The 22,528-nt window shown below is 47.6% G+C and overlaps 1 protein-coding gene across 1 annotated transcript in view; it reads right to left on the bottom strand.

The window, feature by feature from the left end:
• Positions 1 to 1,008: 1,008 nt before the first annotated feature.
• The window catches only part of DYSF (dysferlin), a 273,717-nt gene continuing 252,197 nt past the window's right edge, over positions 1,009 to 22,528 (bottom strand). Inside the window, exons 48-56 of the mRNA XM_007940120.2 lie at positions 17,726 to 17,865; positions 16,411 to 16,499; positions 16,082 to 16,177; positions 15,532 to 15,673; positions 12,691 to 12,790; positions 8,894 to 9,072; positions 7,010 to 7,119; positions 5,291 to 5,438; positions 1,009 to 1,047 (exon numbers count right to left, since the gene is read on the bottom strand). Of these exons, the coding sequence (XP_007938311.1) occupies positions 1,009 to 1,047; positions 5,291 to 5,438; positions 7,010 to 7,119; positions 8,894 to 9,072; positions 12,691 to 12,790; positions 15,532 to 15,673; positions 16,082 to 16,177; positions 16,411 to 16,499; positions 17,726 to 17,865 (1,043 nt within the window). The remainder of the gene's footprint in view (positions 1,048 to 5,290; positions 5,439 to 7,009; positions 7,120 to 8,893; positions 9,073 to 12,690; positions 12,791 to 15,531; positions 15,674 to 16,081; positions 16,178 to 16,410; positions 16,500 to 17,725; positions 17,866 to 22,528) is intronic.

Below are 22,528 nucleotides of genomic sequence, written 5' to 3'. Positions count from 1 at the left end.
GGCAGCCACTCAGGAGTATAGGCCAGGCACTGTGCTCACTGAGCTCCAGTCCCTCAGGTGAGAAGGGCAAGAGGCCTCTGTACGTTCCTGCTGCTCCTGTTAGCCTGATTCCTGAAGGAAACATCAGGCCAACAGCTAATGCTTCAGACTTCAAGAATAGGTGTCTGTGCCCAAATCAGATCTTTAAAGCAGAGAGAGAGAGAGAGAATCCCAAAGAATCCCAAGAACATGGGGCACAAGGTCAAAGTCAGAGGCCCAGCACACAGCTCTGCCTGGGGAGTTTCTGGTCCTATCATTTCCTTGGTGATCCTTTTTCATCAAGTGGAAACTCTCCCCTGACATGGTCATAGAAGCCAGAGCAACAGGTAACTGCCTACCTTAGCAAAGGGCAGTCTGGGAAAGGAAGAGGAGATCCCCGAGTGAGAATGTGTCAAGGACAAAGGAGCAAGTCCTAGAGAGGAGAGCAGGGGCGGGGAGGGGGGGTGCAAGGGAATGAGGCAGGAGAAATGCTAGGTCTTCAAGCAGACCAGACACCAAGCCTCAAAAGTCACCCCACTCCCCAACCAGTAGAATAAATAATTCCATGAGGCTCCCCACCCAGTGCATTTTGGTTGCTCCTGCTTGGGGAAGGCTGAGCCAAAGATGGACACACCCCAACCTGCCTTCTCACATCCTCCCAGGCACAGCCCCATACCCAGTCACCCACCAATGAGGTACTCTAGATATGCACACATCAACACGGCTTTGTGGTTTAAACTGTTTTGTACTGAAATAGGAGCTGATCCAAAAAAAGGCTGAGTTGGGGAGAAAGAAATGATGAAAGCAGGATGATCCCAGGAATTGATGTTACCAAGCCTGGGAACACATGCCAGTCCATCTGTCTGTCAGATACCCTGGCAGTACGATCAAGGCCTTGACGGTGTGGAGGAGTTTGGCTGAGCTAGGAGAAGGCAGACCGGTCCTCACTGGGAGAACAGCCACACAACCCCTGCAGGGGCAGGAGCATCCTCAGCTGAAGGGCTTCACCAGCTTCATGGCAGCATAGTTCTAAAGGGAGAAAAGAGGATGGGTCACATGGTAGCCCCATGAGGGTAGTTAAAGTGGCTATTTCCATTACAGGGCTTGAAGGATCCAGCAGAGCTGCCTGGAGGCAGGAGGCTGGGAAAGGAGGCACGTGGCTATTCAAGCACCTACCACCCACACTCAGCCCCACACTCCACACTCCACACTGCCTGGTGCTCTCAATTATCAAGCAAACCCAACCCATCTGGAAACTCCACTCTCCCCCTCCCACCTGGGGCCTGAGCCTGCTCTGTCTTCTCCCAATCAATAGGAGTTAAAGAAACTCCCATGGTCAAAGTAGCTGCCATGAAGACTTCTCTGAGACCAAAGGCCTGGCCAGGGCGAGACTTACCCTTGGCCTCTTTCTTCAAACAGGTGGTCCAAAGGCAGCACCATTATTCTCCCCCCACACCTCTTCACACAGGAACCCAGGACAGAGAAAGAGTTGGGGGTAGAGTGTCTGGGGATACCCACATGCAGGCCAGCACCAGAGATGGGGTGCCCTTGATTATGCCCTGCCTGCTGCAGGACTGACAGGAATCTCCCTTCCCCACTTCTCCCCTCAAAAAACCATGAAAACACATACAACACAACACAGGGCTCCTAATTGGGACAGTATGTTCCCCAGCACAGTCCTGGGAAAGCCAACTCTGGAAACAAAGCCGGCAGCTCCTTCCCTGCCAAATTGCCTCCTGCCTCCCCACGCTGGCCCTACTCCCAGCTGGCTTTGAGGGGGAAGCTGGGAGAAATCAGACAGGCTGCCCCCTCACCCTCCTCCCTGGGGAATTTCCAAGAAGGTGGGAGATGAGGCCAGCTGGAAGGGAGCAGCCTTGTTCCTGGGTCCTTCCACCAGGCCCTGGCTTGGGACAGTAGGAGTAGGCCCTCTGCCCCTCCCCGGCCTGATGCCAGGTGAAAGTTCACTATAAAACATGGGTCTGGAGCCTGCACCTGGTGGTCCCTCATAGCTCTGGGACAGGCCAGGTGCTTAGTGACTTGGATGAGGAAAAGATTTGCCCACCTTGTAGCAAAGCCCTATAGCAAAGGCAGGCCTCAGTCCCAGGCTTCCCTCTTTCTCCCGACCACCCTACCCTCACCAGGGATCTGAGCCCCTCATGCAAGTCCTGGAGAGGGAAGGCAGGGTTGGTATTACAAAGAGGACAATTCCAAAACTCAAAGGAGAGTGATTCTGCTGTTGGGGCCCAAGAGACAAGGGCATTTGACTGGGCTTCCCCAAAGTGCCACTCTGTACCTGCCCACAGGGTCTGGGCTAAGGCTGTCCCAGGGACAAGGAAGGATCAAAGGCTGGAAGTGACTGAAATCTCCCCTTCCTCTCCCAGCCAGGCAGTAGGGCCTCCTTCCCCAGGCCCCTGAAGGTGGGTCTGCCACCCAAATACCTGGCAGGGCAGGGCCCACTGACTAGGCGCTGTAGAAAGACACAGAAAGGGCAATCAATGGTGAGGTCACTTTGGGTCTGTCCTGCTCTCCTTGGCTCTTGGCTCAGTGTGCAGCCCCCTAGGGAAGATGAAGGAGCTCCTCTAACCACAGTCCCAGTCATGAAGGTCGGCACTGACCTCGTCCAGCCCCCTCCATATGCAGATGGTTTGGGACTTGCCAAGGTCACCCAGTAAATCTCTGATAGAGCCTGTGCCCAGCCACATCTCCTGACTCAAAGTGCAATGCTGTGTCACATACAACAGTGTTTCTCAAACCTTAATGTACCCAAATACAGATTATCATTCAGCAGATCCAGGGTCAGCCAAGGATTCTGCATTTCTAACACCCCTTCCTAGCAGCCAGGTGACTGATGCTCCTCAGAACCCACTGTGAGAAGCAAGGATGTGTACTGGCTCTTTCTCTAAACTCCACGGCCTGTACTTCACAATCTAGCATTTGATTATACAACCTGTGTTCCTTGCTCTCTGGCTTCAGTGTGGCTCCCCAACAGACTACAGACTCCTCCATGACATGTGCCTCAGCCCAGCAACACATCCTTACCTCCCAGACACCTTGTCACAAGCTGCTGTCAAGTCATCCCTGACTCATGGTGATCCCATGAACAATGGGATGGAACTATTGTGATCCACAGGGTTTTTAACAGCTGAGTTTCAGTAGATCACTAGGCCTTTCTTCCTAATCTGCCTTAGTTTCAGCCCTGCTGACACCTGTTCAGCATCACACCAACACAGCAGTCTCCACTGACAGATGGGTGGTAGCTGTGCACGAGGTGCACTGGCTGGGAATTGAACCCAGGTCTCCTGTATGGAAGGTGAGAATTTTACCATGGCACCACCACTGCCCACCCCACCCAGACACTTTTTTCTTGTTAATTGATGTCTGGTGCTTAATAAAGACGTCAACATTAACTGAATGGTGGCCAGATATATTCAGAATGAGAGGATGGCTAAGGACAGACTAGGAGATGTGAACTACCCCTTCTATGACTCAGTAACCAGAGGAAGAAACATCAAGGTGAAGTCCTCAGGCCTGAACCCTGAGTCCAGGTCATACCTGTGGCAGCTTATGCACCAGAGTGCACACTTGTACACATGCCTCCCATGATCCTGCATCATCTTGTATCTGTAGTTTTGTCTTCCTTTGCTTGAAGAGGGCCCCCGAAAAACTGTACAAACTTCAGGTCTCCACAACCTGGATCTTCTGCACAGAAGTCATGCTTTGCTAACCCCAGAAAATCACTGCCAGCTCTGAGGGCCCAGCCAGCAGACGTGCCCGCGGGTCATCCTGGCTCTCAGTCTTCCTTTTCTGCTTATGGCCCAGAGGGTAGCCAGGGCCTGGATGTGCAAACAGACTCCTCTCCCCTCCCTTAGTCCCCTTTCCCCTGCCTGCCTCCACTGTTCCTCCGTTTGAATGAAAGTGTTTGTGGTTTTACAGTCCTCCTCCATGAGGTGTGCTCTGCTGATCCTAAGACAAACATCACCAGTGAAGATGGGAGCAATTATCTACATCCCCCTCCACCTCTTGGAGGGTTCACAAAGCAAAGAGCTCACATGCGAGTAATTCCCCCAAGCAGACTGTCTGATGGGAGGGACCATTAACTTGGCCGGTGGCCTGGTGCTGACCAGGACTGAGGTTCATGGTGCCCAGAGCACTGGACTGGGAGCTATGTACAGACAGACTTGCTGTGCCACCTAAAGCCAGTCTCTTCCCTTCTCTGGGTATTTGTTTCTTTGCCATTAAAATCAGGGTACCAAGGGGTTTATATCATTCTCTCTACTTTTATACAGGTTTGACATTTCATGTTTTTGTTTTGTTTTTTGTTTTTTTTTAAGTTGTAAGGAACAACATTAAAAATCAGGCATCAGCCTGGGAACATTTATATCCCTCCCAGCTCTGAAGGTCCAGAGGCATTGGTTGGCTTGAGCCTCTTCGGGGCTCCCCTTATGAGATATGAAAAGCTGAAAATCCCCAGCCAGGAGGAGCAGAGCCCTGGGTCCTCCTCCCTCGGGCAGGGCCCCATGGAGCTGGGAGCACTATAGCTGTCCCTGTGGGTCCTCGGCAGCTCTTGACCAGACATCTGCTGGCTTTTTAACTCTTCATCCCAAATATTCCCCAGGCCATGTGAGAGGCTCTTAAGATGGCCCCTGCTTACTGGCCCCTTCTCCCATACCCAGCTGGCCACGGGAGGCAGGATATATGCTATAATGTCCTCCATATGGACACTGTTGAGACCCTCTCCCGGTCCCAGGTCTCACCCTCCTCTGGACCTTAGCAGGTGCAAATCTCACAAACATGTGGCTGGTCTGCCAGCCACATCTTGCCTTCCCTTCCAGACCCAGTTAAAGGGCCTCCTTCAAGAAAGTTCCTCCTCACCTCAGCCTAAGGGCCTCACCTCTGCCAACACTTTGGTTACATATTCCAGGCCCTTGCTGAAGATAAGTCTCCCCAACAAGGACAACAACTCAGTTTCCCTCATTGGACTAAGTGTTACCCAAATGTAGGACTGTGGCACCTTTACTAGACGGGGAATTCCTAAGAATAGAGGTTGTACCTCTGTCATCAGACCAGGGGCTCCTCGAGGATACAGTCTATTTCTTTCCATCAGACTGGAAGAACTCTTTAAGGACAAAGACTAACTCTCCATTACGCCAGAGGTCAGGGCCTGTCCCTTCCCCAGCAGATCAGGATCTGACACTGGTCAGGTCTCTGCCTCCCTGAACAGAGCAGGGGCTTCCCAGCATAGGGCTGTTCCTCGCCGATCAGGCCTGCTTACCGGGAAGGCATAGATGAAGATTCCCAAGAACAGCAGCAGGATGAAGAGAATGATGAAGAGGATGATGGCACACCGGAACCGCCGCCACAGGATGAACTTCATCGTCTTGTACGGGGAGGTAAACCACAGGAAGGAGGTGTCAGGGCGCCTGGAAGTAAGATTCCAGAGATCAGAGAGCACCCTCTGACCAGGGCTGGTTCTCCAAATGTTGCTTTCATCTTGCAATATCAGATCAAATAGCCCTGGCCCTCCATAGTCTGTCCTAAGGCCTGCCCAGACTCATGCCCCCACCCCACCCCAAACACTGTCCCTAACATGCTTCTGCATTCTTTCTCCAACCCTTTGCTACAACATCACTCAACTTGTGTTGTCCTCCTCTTCCTTATGCCTGCTAAACCCTTCACACTCCCAGGGCCAGCTCTTAGCCCATCCTTTTCAGGACATCTCCCCGCCACCCTTCCCCTCCTGACCCAGCACTTAGTCACAGACAATAGATTTGGGAGCCTGGCAGATCTTCAAGGGCTAGCATGTTAGGTGAGCTACACTCTACTGCATCCCAGATAAGCTAAGCCACCAGACTAGAAGCACACAGGGCTGGTCCATGAGAAGGAAGACTGGTGACAAGCAAATCCAGAAAGCCGAGTTTCTCTCACATACAACCAAGAACAACTTGAAGAACATGCAGGATTTTGTGTCTTGATAATGGCCGCTGGGTTTCATGGACCTCTTGTCCCTCTGACCAGGTCCCAGTATCCTTGGGCAGGGGCCTTGCCTCCTACTGCTCTGCCAGCCCCACAGCACTCGGATAGCATTACGACAAAGTGAGTCACCTGTACTAAGACCAACTTGAACTGAGCAGATGGTAGAAGGTGGCCCAGCAAGTGCAGCCCAACCCCCACAGCCATCCTTCAGCTCCTGGAGCTGCCTTCAAGACTCCCATACTCACAGGCTTGGCCTGTGATGTAGGGAAGGCAGAACTGGTCACCCCATTTCACAGATAGGAAAATTAAGGCTGGAAGACTGTTCTAAAGCCACACCAACACAAAAGAAGAGCCAAAGAAGGCAGCTTGATAAGGAGAAAAACCTTGATTGGGCTCCAGAGTCAATCAGCAAGTTTGAGAATTCCAACTTCACCCTTTTAAGTGAAATGACCTTATTTAACTTTGCTGACATTGTTTCCTCATACGCAGAATGGGGATAAGAACAGCTACCTGGTTGGGAAGGTTCCATAACATAATGTATACATGTACTATGATGACATGCTGGGCACACGAAAAACAGGTACCCCAACCAGTTGCTGTCAAGTCAACTCTGACTCATGGCGACCCCATGAGTGTCAGAGCAGAAGTGTACCACAGGGTTCTCAATGGCTGATTTTTAAAAAGTAGATCACCAGCCTTTCTTCTGAGGTGCCACTGGGTAGACTCCAATTAGCAATTTTTGCCAAGCATTTATCTGTTTGTGCCACCCAGCAACTTCCAAACAAGTATCCAGTAGGGCCTGTTTCTTGAATTAGCTGAGGAACTCAGGGATCCCTAGAATGATATCATCACCTCCCCATAACTTACTATGTAACCTTGGATGAGGCATGCCCCTCTCTAAGCCTGGGCTCTCCCTATGGGCTTTGTGACTTGTACGGTATGCAGTAGGGTGGCCTACACTCACCCACACTTATGGTGCAGGCCCCCAGGGCACAGGGGTCAGGGGCCGGGCACTAACCTTGGTTCCTCGAGCTTGGGGTTCATGTTGGGTTCATCCCGGCCCTGGCCAGCAGGCCGTTCCTCATGCTCACTCTCTGCTACGATCTCCAAGGTCATCTCTAACTTGCCCTGTGGGACAAAGGCTCTGATGTGAACTGGACAGGAGCCAGACCAGGATAAACCTCAAATGCCACTTGTTATTGTTGTTAGATGCCATGGAGTCCATTTTTGACTCATGGGGACCTTGTGACAGAGTAGAACTGCCCCAATGAGTTTTCTAGGCTGCAATTTTTACGGAAGCAGATTGTCAGATCTTTCTCCTGCTGAGGTGCTGGGTGGGTTTGAACTGCCAACCTTTTGGTTAGCAGCCAAGCACTTAACCATTGTACCATCAGGCCCCTTAGTTGTTTTTAAAAAAGATGCAAGGTTGTTTTGGTTGTCAAGCAGTCTATGCTCCTTATAGAAAACTGAGATACTTCTTATAAAAAAACTTAGATATGTATAAATAAAGGAGAATGTTATATATTTCCACTTCATGCAAATAAACACTTGATATTTTTATGTATTATAGCTTTTTTTTTCTCTGTAAGTATATGAAATATCAAGCTATATATATAGTTTCATAGTTTAATTTTTTCACTTGGGAATATATTCTATTCCACCATATAATTATATTCTTTAAAGCTTGGTTTTAAATGGCTAAAAAATATTCTATGGGAAGGCTGACCATAATTTATTTAAAAACTATTTTGGTTCATTTGGGTTGCTTCTAACTCTTTGAAATTATAAATAATGCTGCCACAAACATCCCAGGATCTAATTTTTAAAATTTTATCTGGTTATTTCTTTAGGAGAGGTTTTAGAAGTGGGACTACAGAATCAAAGACCATAAATATATTAAATTTCTTGCAATATATTATGAAATTGCTTTACCAAATAGTAAAAAATTAGCACCCCCAGCAGATATAAATGATGGTGGCTGTCTCTCTACATCCTTACCAACAATGACCCTTATTATTTTTAAAAAATATTTTCTAATTTAATAGACCAAAAATATTATCATATTTAAAATATTTCTTTATTTAATTACTTTTAGTAATTAGGCCTTAGTGCCTACGGCACACCTGACTGCCAGCCAGAAGTCTGGCGGTTCAAAGCCACCAGCCACTCCTTGAAAGGAAGACTGGGCAATCTACTTCTGCAGAGATACCACCTCGGAAACCCAAGGAGGGGTCACTATGAGTTGGGACCAACTTGACAGCAGTGAGTTTGGGTTTTTTTTGGAATTAAGAGGAATAAATCTTCCCGCACCACTCCCCTACCACCACCAGTGTTTAATGGCCATGTGTACTTCTTTTATCAATTATCTATTCATGTCCTTCCCTCATTTTTCTTTTGGGGTGTTAGTATTTCTTGTTTAATTGTTACAAACTTTTGTATAACAAGAGTATTTTATTTCAAGGGCCACTTTAAGGGTTGCCTGGCTGGCTGCCATTTTTAAGTAAACTGTTAGGAATTAACTTCCTTTCCAAGGCTGCTCTGCACTCAGGGAAGGGACCATTCTTCACTGCTCCAGCCACACTCCTGGGCAGACCTTTCAGCAAAGAAGAGTCCTGCTGAATGAGACTCATGATCCCTGTCCACTGTCCCTGGATACAGCTCACTGTTCAATCCAAGTGAGAAGAGTATAAACATGATGCACATGAGATCAGGGCATCTTTCAATTTAAATAGGCTTCCCCCTAGAATGGAAGCCGCAAGTGAAAGGAAGGCTGGGGATTAGAAGGCAAAAGGGACAGTGCCTTGGAAAACAGAGAGATGGAGGGCAGGAGAGAGGGAGAAGGGAGGAACAGTAAGCTCTGGAGCCACCCCCATCTCCACCATGGTTGGGAGAGTAGACTTACCGCCAGCATCTGCTTCTCACCCACTTCCGCTACACAGGGCCACCAGCCCTTCACTGTTTTCTGTTCAAAAAGGGACACAAACCACTCAGGGTGGAAAGTGTCATCCAGCTGGTCTAAGGAGCACTTCTCAGCTGTCTTGGCTGGCTTGGGCATGTGGTTGAGATCTAGCTGCAGAGAGCCTGCAACAGAGAGGTGTTCTTTGGCCAGGGGTTTCTGAATTACTGTCAGACAGGGGCTACCTGGGGCAGGGAAGGTTCAAGAAAAGTTCATTGCCACCTCCTTAACTTCTATCCATGGGCTTAGCCATGGATCAAATCCCTGAAACTTTCCACCACTCTATCTATTGTCTCTCATTAGAGCTATACCACTCCCCATCCATCTACTCATGTATTCATATGCCTATAAATCTACCCACACATTCATTCACCCTTAATAGAGCTCTCCATCTTTCAACTATCCATCTTACCATGTACGAATCTATTCGTACACCCATTGTATCTGTCTATCATCAACTTTTTTCATGTACCCACCTAGTTTTCAAGGAGTCACTGTTTTATATTGATTGATATACTCATTCATTATATCCACCACATCCTTGGGTAGCTCCACCTATTAGGTTGAATCATATGAAAATGCTGATACTCAAGCATATTTGATCTATAAAAACTGCAACTTGATATGATTTCATTTAATTCAATCACAATATCATGACAGTAATAGAGTCAATGGAACTGGAGCCTAGGGTATTGAAGGGATCAAGTAAGAGAGAGAAAACTAAAAATTATTTTCTGAGGCCAAATTAGGGAAATTCTTGAATATCATGCATTAGATTTTTTTTTTTTTTTTTTTTTTCTTTTTCAGCATGGAGTGTTCAGTTACTGAGTTTCCACTGATTGGAAATAGCTGATGTTTTTTTTTAAATTTTCTTTCTTTCCACTCATTCCTTAATCCATCCATCTAGTCATTCATCCATCTGCTCTGACCTAACTCTATTAATTTGTAACTACCACTTTTTGAGCACTGCATTATCCATTAATCAGGTTATTATTCCATCTATCCATCTGTCCAATTCTATTATCTGCATTCATCTCTCTCTCCACCTACCCCACAACTCTCCATGCCTCAGATGCATATGAATATGCTTATTTTCAATTTTAAATATGGTTCCAAAATAACTTTAAGTAAAACTCAGGATATGATACCATATATATGCAATATTATCCCAGCTCCATGTATGTATATGAAAAGATTGCAAGGAAAGATAAGACTATTTCTGGAAGGCAAAATGCAAGATTATAAATATTGTTAAAAAGTAAAATACTTAATTAGAAAGCATTATGAAATTGGAAAAAAGAAATCTTATGGAATTAAAAGGTAGTAATTTTTTAATAGTTCTATTAAGTTTTATTTCTAAAAACAAAGGATGAGTCTATTTAACTCAATTTTGAATACTGTTCTCAAATCAGTAAAAATGCAGTTTTTCTTTTAAAAATAATTTTTAAAGCCACATCACATAAAGAAAATATTGATGGATTTATGTCACAAACATTTTAAAATTTCATAGGCAAAAACACTCCCTAAAAATGAAAAGCAAATAAAAAATGGAATTATTTGCAATGTATTTTAATATATAAAAAGCTTTGAAAAATCAATAATAAAAGATAAATGTTCCAAAGCCATGAAAAAGAAAATCCCACCAAAAACTCGAATAACACAGTATATTTGTAATGTTCTACCTTACAAGTAATGAAGAAATACAAATAAAAAATGAGGCATTATATTGGCAAATATTTTTAAAAGATAACAGTAGTAGCCACCAGCCACTCCTCGGAAGGAAGGTTGGGCAATCCTACTTCCGTAGTGATACTGCCTCGGAAACCCAAGGAGGGGTCTCTATGAGTCGGGGCCGACTCGACGGCAAACAACAACAACAGTAGTAGCAAACGGCATAGCTCAGATTATAAACAAGTAAAACTTTTCCAGAAGGCAATTCAAAAATTTATTTCAAAAACCCTTAAAATTTAGAAAGACTAACAAATATCTCTCCCTCTCTCTCTCTCTATGTATACACACACACACACACAGTTAATTTAAGAGAAGAAGATGCACAAAAAATACAAAGATGTATGCCTAGGAGTGTCACTCACACTGGAAGAAGTGGAAATGACCTGAATACCCTGCAAAAAGGCATAAGTTAACCAAACAGGGTCCATCTGTACCATGGAACATCAGGCAGGCGTTAAATATGATACAAACAGAAATGTAGGTAGACAGCTATTGACTAGAAAAGATGTTCTTAGTATATCGTTTTTAAAAAAATCAAAGGATACACTAATATGTGTAATATAACCCTATTTTGCTATATATGTCATATATGTATGCATGTATATGTGTATATACAAAATACACATGTGACACACATTTGTTTATATATCTGAATAATATATGACAAAATGTTTACAGAGATTATCTCTCAGTGGTAAGATCACAATAAAATGTAGGGGAGAGGGTATTGCTTACCTGTATTTTCTAACTTTTCTACATGAATTCTATACCCCGGAATAGTAAGTAAAATAACAAAAGTTATATTTGATGTCATTATTTTTCTACCCTGACTCTTCTGAAATGAAGTCTTTGAGCAGCTCCCAGTCGTGTGTGTGCAGGTGACCAGCCAGCTGTGGTGTGGAGGTGGAGGAAGACCTCCTCAGAAGGGCTTACAAAGACCACCTCACCTTTTGAAATCAAGGGTCACCTAAAGAGAGCTTTAGTGACTTATCCAAGGCCACCCTGCTCCCAAGAGAGAGAGCAGAACTGTTGTTGTTGTTGTTGTTATGTGCTGTCGAGTCAGACCCGACTCATAGCGACCCCTTCTTGGGTTTCCAAGGCAGTATCACTACGGAAGTAGATTGCCCCATCTTCCTTCCGGGGAGTGGCTGGTGGGTTTGAACCACTAGCCTTCTGGTTAGCAGTCAAGTGCCTTAGCCACTATGCTACCAGAGCTCCCAAGAGCAGAACTAGAGCCCAGAATTCCTAACTTGCCAGGCTGCCTTTCTCATGGGTTCACTTTTACAGTTATACCAGGGCTATTTGACTGCTAACCAGAAGGCTGCTGGTTGAAACTCACCAGCCACTCCTCAGAAAGAAGACGGGGCAATCTACTTCCATAGAGATATCACCTGGGAAACCCAAGGAAGGGTTGCTGTGAGTCAGAATCAACTTGACGGCAGTGAGTGTGGTTTTTTTGATTTATTACTAACCCCAGACTTTCACAGCCCCAGCCTGCTGGCCCAATGCAATGCCTTCCTCTTCAGCCCTGTGTCCCACCCACACAAGGGCTTCCTGCTCTCAGCTCAAGATTTCAGCATGGCCATTTATCCCAAAACCTGCATGAGGGTTGAAGGATGGAGAACTATCTGCTCATTCCTTCAATCACTCAGGTACAGGAATAAAGAGTGACTTGATCCCCTTACTTGTCCAGCTCAATGTGTGAGACAGACTGATGTGGTGGGAGTGAACCACGCTGTGGGCATAAGGCCAGGCAGCCAGAGCACACCTCCACCTGTGCTTCCCTCTCTCCTTCCCTCTCTGACTGACCCCAATCATCTGACCCATCAAGTGACCATGGGTGGCCACTCTGGTCACACTGAGTCACAGACCTCATGCCACACTGGGAGCAGAAAGTCAAGCTGCTCCTGCTGCCTAGGCTTCCCAAAGGGCCCAAGAATGGCACACATATGGCAAGGGTTCCAGAAGCAGCCACTGCTGTGCAGAATGGGGCTAGCAGAAAGAGTGCTCACCCAGGAAGTCATCGAAGGAGAACTTGTCATTGTCCCATATCTGGAATAACACTCGCGCTGGGATTTTGCTCTCAGTTTTATCCAGCCTCCAGAAGGCATCCTGGCCCAGAAAAGCAGAGGAGGAAGCAGGAATGCAAGGTTAGAGAGAAGCAGTGGTCCATTCCAGCATGGAAGGCTGCCTGGAGGAGGCATAGAATAGGACATCCCTTGGGGTCTTGCCAGAGCTAGGGTCCTGGCAGGAAGATGGCAAAGGGGAGACTCTAAGGGCAATGTTTCAAGGGCCCAGAAGGGTATCAGGCAGACTCACATCACATACGATGACTGTTTTAATCATTTTGTTTTTTAATCTTTCCAGTTCCCTCTTCAGATGATGAAAAAGAGGTTTAGGGACATTAAAGCAATTTGCCCAAGATCTGATAGCTCCTAATAATACTATCATATTTCCTATGTATGCTAGTATTTTACTAATATGAACCCATTTATTCTCTCAATAACCACTGAGGGGTACAGTATCTTTACAGCTGAGGAAACTAATGCAAGTAACTGGTCCAGGCCTTCACAGTTAAGAAGGCAGCCAGGATTCAAACATGGACAGTCAGGTCCCAGATCCCTGCTCTCAACTCTCAAGTCTGCTCTGCTCCCATGATCTCAGGGTCAGGATGGGTTGGCTGAGAAACTAGGGACCCCTTTCCTTATGTTGGTATATCAGAAGGATTTCTAACACACTTCTGTAAGAAGCAGGCACTGGGAGGCAATGACCCTACTTCCTCCCTCACCATTTACTCCACCATCACCTCCAAGAGCTTGGCCAGAGGGATTAAAAGTCCACAGTGCTGGGAAACTGACAACTTTCCTGCCAAACGGAGAGGAGAACCCCTTCTTTCCACCTACCTCCTAGTGCAGAGCCCATGCTCCCTCCCTCAGACCAGCCCCTGCCCTCCCCTGGGTAAAGGCCTCTTGAGTTTCTCCTCACAGAAACCTCATAGAACAGTTAAAAGGATGTGAAGCTCACGATGCAGAGGCCTGGGTTTGCCCTGGGTCCACCCACACTTGACCCAAATGACTGTTACTGGGGCTTTCCCACAAGGTCAGAACCGGGTCTTGGACCCAAGTCCCTGGGGGACATACTCCATGGGGAGTCAGGGAGAACTGTGAACACCAGGTTTGCCTGGACAGTGGTTGCTCTGCAGACATAGCCTTGCTTCCCAGTCAGGGCCACCAAGGCCATAGACTCAGAGTCATGTCACCCAGATCCCACCAAGCTGTTGGATTAAGACCATGACCACTGTTCCATGAGGAATGGTCATTTTGCAAACCATGCAGCCTGGTCTGCTGCCTGTGTTGGTGAAGGGGCTCAGGTCCCCAGGCTGGCCCCCTCTTCCCCAACTCCCACTGGGGCCTCCCCCTTTTCCGGGCTGGCCAGGCCCCAGCCCTCCTGCAGGTGCCTCCCTCCTCTGGCAGGGCTTTTATGGCCAGCTCCATGGGCTGCCTGCACAGGCAGTCGGCATCTCCACTCCTCCTGGCTGCCGGTTTATTGGTTCGGTAATGAGCCAGAGGTTCAAACGGCCCCTGGTGGGAGCAGCTGGGCTGGGGCTCCAGCCTGGGGAACGAGCCCCCCCAGGTCCCAGCCGCTCATTACGCTCCTGGCCTGGGCCCTTTTACTAGCTGTTTATTTGCAGGGTGGGTGCCTGACGTGCAGGCAGGGCCTGGTGGGTGTGCTGGGCTCCAGGTGGGGAGCCAGCCTGGGCAACCAGCGGTGGTTCAAAGCTGCCGGATGAAAGGAGACCTTGTGCTTTACGACAGTCTCGTCTGGTTAATGGGGTCCCTGGAGAGCCTGCCTGCCAGAGGCCCCAAGCCCCCGGCAAAGGACTGGTTCTATGCAGGCTAGGGAGCCCAGAGGCTGTGCAATGCCTCCACCCCACCCCACCCCCAGACTCAGTCCTCTCACCCAGACCCGATAATTGGAGCCCCGCTGAGGGCACGGCTCCACCCCACCTCCCAGGGCCCCTTCTTCCACAGAGAAACTAGATTGGCCTGGGACAGTGCCAGCAGGTCCCAGGCCAAGCCAGTTTCCTCTCACCCTCTTGACTTCAGAACCACCTGGACTGTTTCATGACCTCTTCTGACCTCTTCCCTCTCTCCTGATCACATGCAACTTCCCAACTCTGCAGCCCTCCCACCCTCCCACTTTACTTCCCCTTCAGCTCCTAGCAGTCCTCGTAGGCTTCTCTTTCTTAAATCCTAGTCCAAATCCCATGGGCCTTCAGGCTAACCCTTCTCTTCTACAAATCCTCCAGCTTCCTCTTCCTTTGGAACTCATACCAAAGACCAATCCAACTCTCTCCTTCTCTGCCAGTGCCACCACATCACTGCCAGTACAGAGCCATCCCAAATTCTTCATCAGCAACCCCAACTGGACCACCTGTACCATCTGTACCACCAGTGAGCATCTCCCCCTTTCCCTCTCTCTTTCTCTCATTGAGTCTAACAGCTGATCCACCTTTCATTTGTCTCAAACCACCCACCATGTTGCCAGGAAGTTCTCTCTTCTCCTACCTGGTAGAAAATATAGAAGTTTCAACTTTCTGAGACTCTTTGTCCACGTCTCCACCAGTCACAATAAGGGGACAATGATGGTGGTGGTGTCACTGCAGTGGTAGGAACAGTGGCATACAGTGATGGGGCCGGGTGGTGGCTGTGAGGTGATAGGAACAGTAGCACGAATGATGGTGGGGTGGCAGTGAGGTGCAACAGTGGCACGGCAGTGACTGTGGTGGTGCAATCACACTGACATTAGAAAGCCCTGTGACTAGTACCACTGGGGACAGGTACCATACTCACCTTCTTAGAGATGGAGCAGACTTGCTCTGCTGGCAGATAGTCAAAGGGGAAAATAAACCTCCAGTTAAAGTTGCCTTCGCCGCCCAGGGACCGATAATGCACATCTGTCTTTTGCTTGTGTTCCTCAAAGCCGATCATCCAACTAGATGTGTGGTTTTAGAGAACATTTCTAATTTAGGTTTCCACCACAATATGTATCCTCAACTTAGGCAAACAGAATAATTAAGAAGGTAACTGAACTTGGTAAATGATAATGCAAATAATTTCCAAGAAGTCCCCATGATACACTAAATAGTTCATAAATTTAAAAGCATTCTAACTTCTCAGCCACTGTTGAAGGTATCCTCAAACCCAGTAAGTTCAACCCAAAGATAACTGCTGAAGAAGAAATCTGATGGAAGAACAACTCCCCAAAGGCAGACTACCCCCATGAGACCTTCTTTCCTTTCTCTGTTGACCCACACACACACTGGGTACCACTCAATAGGGAGCAAGGGACACCCCATGGAGCTAGGCCCAGAGACCAATGGGAAAGACAATGGCGCCCTACCCTTTCACATAAATGTCACTCATCTTCTCTCCTGTGATGCTGAGGTCATCAAGGATCACATCTTTGGTGTTCCAGATGATACAACGCAAGAAGAACCTAGGGAGAAGAACAAAGATGCAAATCTACATAAATCTCCCACAGAAGCAGGGGGCAATCCTAGAAGCTTACAGCTTGCCCCACAAGACTCAGATGCTTGCCTGGGTGGACACTTGGCCAGGCCCACACCAGAGCTGTATCCTGCAGCCCATAAGCCCCAAAGCCTGGCCACAGAGTGACCTCCTAGTCCCACCCATAACTGGCTGTGATCATTCTGCCCCCCAGCTCATCACCTCCTGGCTCTCCGTGGAGTGATGTTGAAGGGAGGTCCAGGCCGCCCCAAGGCCTTTGGAAACAGGTCAATCCACATCTGTAGCTTTCCCTGTGGAGACATGACCCCATTCTCTTCAACATTCTTTTCTTTCAACCAACTTTTACTAAACACTTACTCTGTGCCAAACACGTGGGGAACAGGACAGAGAAAAAGCCAGGCTCTTGAATGGAGAGGCTCAAGAGGGAGGGCCCTAACCAGACAACCACAGGGCCAACCACAGGGTGAGCCCACTGTCCCACAGACTACTGACTTGGGCCTGTGCCTGGGGATCAAGGGTCAGGAGGGGCTTCTCAGAGATGATGATGTCTGAGCAGTATTGGTATGCCAGATGGAAGAGGAGAAGAACATTTGAGGCACAGGGAATGGTGTACACAAAGCCCTAGAGGGATCAGAGGGCATGGCTTAATCATGAAAAGGCTCAGAAGGTTTCCCCAACTGGAAACCATTCTACCTGCCCACCCCTCTACTCTACCTCTCTCTGCAAGCCAGTGTTACTTCTTCTTACAGAAAAAGAGGGGATTGAAGTAACTTAGTTAAATAACCTCTGCAGGGGCAGAGAGCTAGAGAATGAAAGAACAGAAGTCTTAACACCTATGCTGCTACTCTGGGGAGGATGGTGATCAAACCACCTAGGGGAAGAAAGAGCAGAGTTCTAAATGACAGGGATAATTTCTTCTGCATGTTCAGAAAGGTACCTTCACAGAAACTTTTTGCTTGTAACATTTTTCTCTTCTCTTCTCCAAAACCAGCTCTGAGGACATCTACTCCAGGAAGCTTCCAGGTCACATCACCCACCTGCTGTCCTTCTGTGCACCCTCCCCTCTGCATAAGAATAGACTCTTGGCCCCACTGATGATTGCTCTCTGTAGCTCCTCAGGTCTTTTGTCATAGGGTGCTGGTGTCCCTGTCTGAACACTCACTCAACCCAGCAGAGGGCCAGGCCTCTAAGACACCACTGACTGATGGTAAGTAAAGGGGAGGAATGTGGAGGCTAGGCTGAAACACTAAGGCTTCAGAATGATGGGAAGGTAGAGGCCAGGCCTACAGGAGGAGGAAGGAGACAGCTGGAAGTCACTCCCCAGGCCCTGAGGGCCAGGCCCAAGAGGTCCCCTCATTGTCCAACAGTGGTGACCTCTCAGACCATGGAGAGACAGAGTTAAGGAGGAATTTGCCAAATCCTGAGGCCCCTGCTGGTTCTTCTGGGGTGTCCATACTATCCTTGGAGCAGGACTACCAGAGCTCAGAGACTCTGGAGTCCAAGATCTGGGTCCTACCTGCTCGATGTCTGGCTGCAAGGGGCTGTAGAGGGGCCGAGACTCCACATGCTCTGGGACCAGGCCCTGCTGCTGAAGGACATGCAAAGCCAGACGCTCCTCCATGGGGCCCAGATGTGGGTTCAGGACCCTGCCAGCCTCTGTCCCAGAGAGAAGACAAAAAAGTGACAGGGGCCAGGCAAGCAGGTGATGGTAGGGCTTCCCTGTGAGCAGTCTGAGCAGGGATGTCTAGGGGCTACAGGGATCCCCTAGCCCACAGTGTCACCCCCAACCCAGACACACTTCTTCCTATCCTACCTTCAAGCTTTCTATAAGGAAAACATTGTCATCCATAAACTTAAAACCCAGATCCCTGATTACCATTATTCCTACCAAGCTTATTGCATAAAGGTCTCCATCCTTTCCACCAAACTACATCCTGCCTGTCTACCAAAGCCCACCCCTTACAAGAAGCCTTCCCTGACCACTCCTAACTCCAAGCCTTAATTTGGACCCCCATATCTGACATCTAAGTGTTGCTAGTACAATTTATTCTCTGGTTTGTTTAAGTTATTCTATTAGGGGCAGTACCTAAAATAATAATAATAATAATGAGCACTTTTAAGCAGCAATCACATGCTAGGCACATGTTCTTTATAGATGTTAACACATTCAATCTTCATATTAACCTAAGAGGTAAGTACAGTTATTATCCCCATTTTACAGATAAGAAAACTAGAGCCCTGAGAAGTCACACATCAGGTAAATGGTGCTTCTGAGATTCCAGACCCTCTCAGAGATCTTATATTCATTGAGGAAAAAGGGCTGGACAGGAGCAGCCCTTCCCCTCCTCTCATACTTTTTAGCTATAGTCTTTCCTGCCAGAGGATCATGGGTCGAGGGCTGCTGCCATGAATGAGAGGAAGACCAAATCAAAGCAAACCCACTGCCATTGAGTCTACTCCAACTCATAATGACCCTATGGACAGAGTAGAACTGGCCCCATAGGGTTTCTAAGGCTATGAATCCTTCCAGAAGCAGACTGCCTCATCTTTCTCTCACAGAGCAGCTGGTGAGTTCAAACTGCTGACCTTTCAGTTAGCAGCCCAATGATTTAACCACAGCACCACCAGACAAAAGGGAGTAAAAAAGGCACTGCCAGGGGATGGCTCTGACCCCGAAAAGCCTGGCCGACTGCCTGGCAACATGAATTTGAAGCCTTGATAGAGGCCTTGACTCAGGGGGTTTTAAGGTGTGTACATACACATGCACACACATAGGTACATGCACACAGGTACACTTATATTCACCACCACAGATTCCCATGTATTAACACAAACTCACATGCCTATGTTCCTCCATCAGACCTGCCCTTTCCACTTTAGTAAGAGCCACAGGGAAGGGGGCTAGCACTGAAGAAGGAGTCAGTCCAGCCCTGTCTCTAACTAGCTGTGAGACTTTAGGCAAGTAGTTAACACTCTTGGCCTCAGCAGACTCATCTGTAAAAACAGTTGGATGTTATAGCCTCTAGGTTTCTGACTTCAGTGTCCTATGACTTTATAGCCAAGAACCCTGCATTCTATGCTACAGCTGCTCACAGACTAGAAGAGATGAGACTACCCCTCTGCAGTGTAGTAAATTACTTAGTGTGGCTTTTCTACCCATAAGTCTTTGTAAACTCCAAGGTGGGATTTTCTATGAGCAACTGAGGAACTATCCACCTGGGTTATTTCTGTTGGGCGTGGCACAATACAATGTTCTGGGAGGTTCCCACTCTCTCTCACGTGCTTAGAGTTCTGATACTGTGATTGGCTAGTTTGATCACCCTTCCGGGCTCAAAAGGAGGCCTCCTGGAGGCAGAACTCTCTCTGACTGCTGGTTGAGGAAGACATGCTGCCGAAAGAGACACACGCCCCTGAAAGAGACAGGCGTTGCTGGGAAAGAGACGCAAGAGACACACATTGCTGAGTGAGACACCGAGGGACCAGTGCTGCTGGGAAAGAGACTGTGAGAGACTGTTGGCCAAGGGACGGTGGGCTGGGAGAGAGACTGAGCATTTTTCTTGAACTTGAGTTGTAGCCTGGTGCTTCCCTAATAAACCCCATAATCTGTGAGTTCTGTGTGGCCACTGCAGTGAATTATCGAACCCAGGAGAGAGGTGGTGGGTGCCTTGGGAGGAACAGTTGGTGAAAGGGCTGGAGGGAGGCAGCATGTCTGGCCTTGCAGTAATAGGCCTTGGGTTACTGCTGGTAATCCTGTCTTCCTCTCATGAGATTAGAGGAGGTCAGAACATGTGGCCTCCTTGTAGTTTTTGCACCCTCAAACAGATGCACATTCTGGAAAAGAGAATGAGAGGGAGTGGGATGTAAGAGAGAATAGCCTGGCTCAGCCATGAGAGTCAGGAAAACAGAATGAGAAGGAAGAGGGGCCTCAGGAAATGAAAGCAGTCATTTCTCTTTTACCAACATAAGCTCTGACATCAAACATCCTGAAACGTCCAGGAAGAGAGGGCCCAGCTGGGCCTATAAACACCTTCAGGGAGGCTGAGCTGCTCTAGGGAGAGGGCAGAGCAAGCCATAGGCATTTCAGACATCCCCCAAACCTCCAGGAGCAGGAGAGATTCTCAGACCAGAGGACCAGGGGCTAGGGGAGAGCTGCAGGGCCTCCTGCTGCCCTTTAGATGCTTTAGGTGCAGGGGCTGTGAGTGGGGGGCCTCAGAAAGTACCAGCAGAATCAAGATGGCAGGTTGTTGTTGTTAGGTGCTGTCATCTCCAACTCATAGCAACCCTATGCACAGCAGAACAAAACACTGCCCGGTCCTGTGCCAGCCTCATGATCCTTGCTGTACCTGAGCCCATCATCGCAGCCACTGTATCAATCCATCTCATTGAGGGCCTTCTTCTTCTTCGCTGACCCTCCACTTTACCAAGCATGATATCCTTCTCTAGGGAATGGTCTCTTCTGATAACATGACCAAAGTAGGTAAGACGAAGTCTGGCCATTCTTGCTTCCAAGGAGCATTCTGGCTGCACTTCCCCCAAGGCAGATTTGTTAGTCCTTTCAGCAGACCATGGTACTCACAGCATTCTTCTCCAACACCACAACTCAAAAGCATCAACTCTTCTTTGGTCTTCCTTACTAACTGTCCAACCCTCAAATGCATAAGAGGCGATTAAAAATACCATGGCTTGGGTTAGGCGCACTTTAGTCTTCAAGGAGACATCCTTGCTCCTCATCACTTCAAAGCAGTCCTTTGCAGCAGATTTGCCCAATGCAATATGTCATCTGATGTCTTCACCACTGCTTCCATTGGTGTTGATTGTAGAACCAAGTAATATGAAATCCTTGACACCTTCAATCTTTTCTCCATCCACCATGAAGCTGGTTATTGGACCAGTTGTGAGAATTTTTGTTGGGCAATCCTACTTCCGTAGTGATACTGCCTCGGAAACCCAAGGAGGGGTTGCTATGAGTCAGGGCCGACTCGATGCACATAACAACAACAACAAAAACATTATATTGAGGAGTAATAGTGTAGTGCCTAAGGCATTTGACTGTGAACCAGAAGGCTGGAGGTTCAAACCCACCAGCCACTCCTTGGAAGGAAGACTGGGCAATCTACTTCCATAGTGACCTTAGAAACCCAAGGAGGGGTCACTATGAGTCGGGAATGACTCAACGGCAGTGAGTTAATCCATACTGCAGGCCGTAGTCTTTAATCTTCACTGTATTGCTTCAAGTCATCCTCACTTTCAACAAGCAAAGTTGTGTCGTCAGCATATCGCAGGTTGTTATTGAGTCTTCCTCCAATCCTGATGCCGCGTTCTTCTTCATATTTGATTATTTGCTCAGCACCGAAGTTGAGTAAGTATGGTGAAAGGATACAACCTTGACACACTCCCTTCTTGATTCTGAACCATGCAGTATCCCCTTGTTCTGTTCGAATGACAGCCTCCTGATCTATGTACAAGTTCCTCAGGAGTACAATTGAGTGTCTTGGAATTCCCACTCTTCCCAATGTTATCCATAATTTGTAATGATCCACACAATCGAATGCTTTGGCATAGTCAATAAAACATAAGTAAACATCTTTCTGGTATTCTTTGCTTTCTGTTAAGATCCATCTGACATCAGCAGTGACATCCCTCATTCCACATCCTCTTCTGAATCCAGCTTGCGTTTCTGGAAGATCTCTTGTCAATATACTACTGCAACCATTTTTGAATTACCTTCAGTAAGATTTTACTTGCATGCAATATTACTGATATTGTCCTATAATTTCCACATTCTGTGCAATCACCTTTCTTTGGAATGGGTACAAATATAGATCTATCTCTTCTAGTCAGTTGGCCAGGTAGCTGTCCTCCAAATCTCTTGGCATAACCAAGTGAGTGCTTCCAGGAGGGCATCTGTTTGTTGAAACATCTCAATGGGTATTGTCAATAGCCAGACCCTTGTTCTTTGCCAATTCCTTCAGTGCAGCTTTTACTTCTTCCTTCAATACCATTGGCTCTTGATCATATGCCACCTCCTGAAATGGATGAAGATTGACCAGTTCTTTTTGGTACAGTTACTCTGTGTATTCCTTCCATCTTCTTTTAATGGTTCCTGCATCATTCAATATTTTGCCCATAGAATCTTTCAATATTGCAACTCACAGCTTAAATTTTTTCCTCAGTTCTTCCAGCTTGAGAAATGCCAAGCATATTCTTCCCTTTGGGTTCTCTAACTCCAGGTCTTTGCACATTTCATTATAGTAATTGGCTTTGTCTGCTCGAGCTGCTCTTTGAAATCTTCTGTTCAGCTCTTTTATCTTGTCATTTC

This window comes from Orycteropus afer, unplaced genomic scaffold, assembly GCF_000298275.1.
Source record: "Orycteropus afer afer isolate SDZICR_OR568_19922 unplaced genomic scaffold, OryAfe1.0 scaffold00065, whole genome shotgun sequence".
Classification (NCBI taxonomy): domain Eukaryota; kingdom Metazoa; phylum Chordata; class Mammalia; order Tubulidentata; family Orycteropodidae; genus Orycteropus; species Orycteropus afer.
This window is presented reverse-complemented; position numbering and strand designations above follow the sequence as displayed.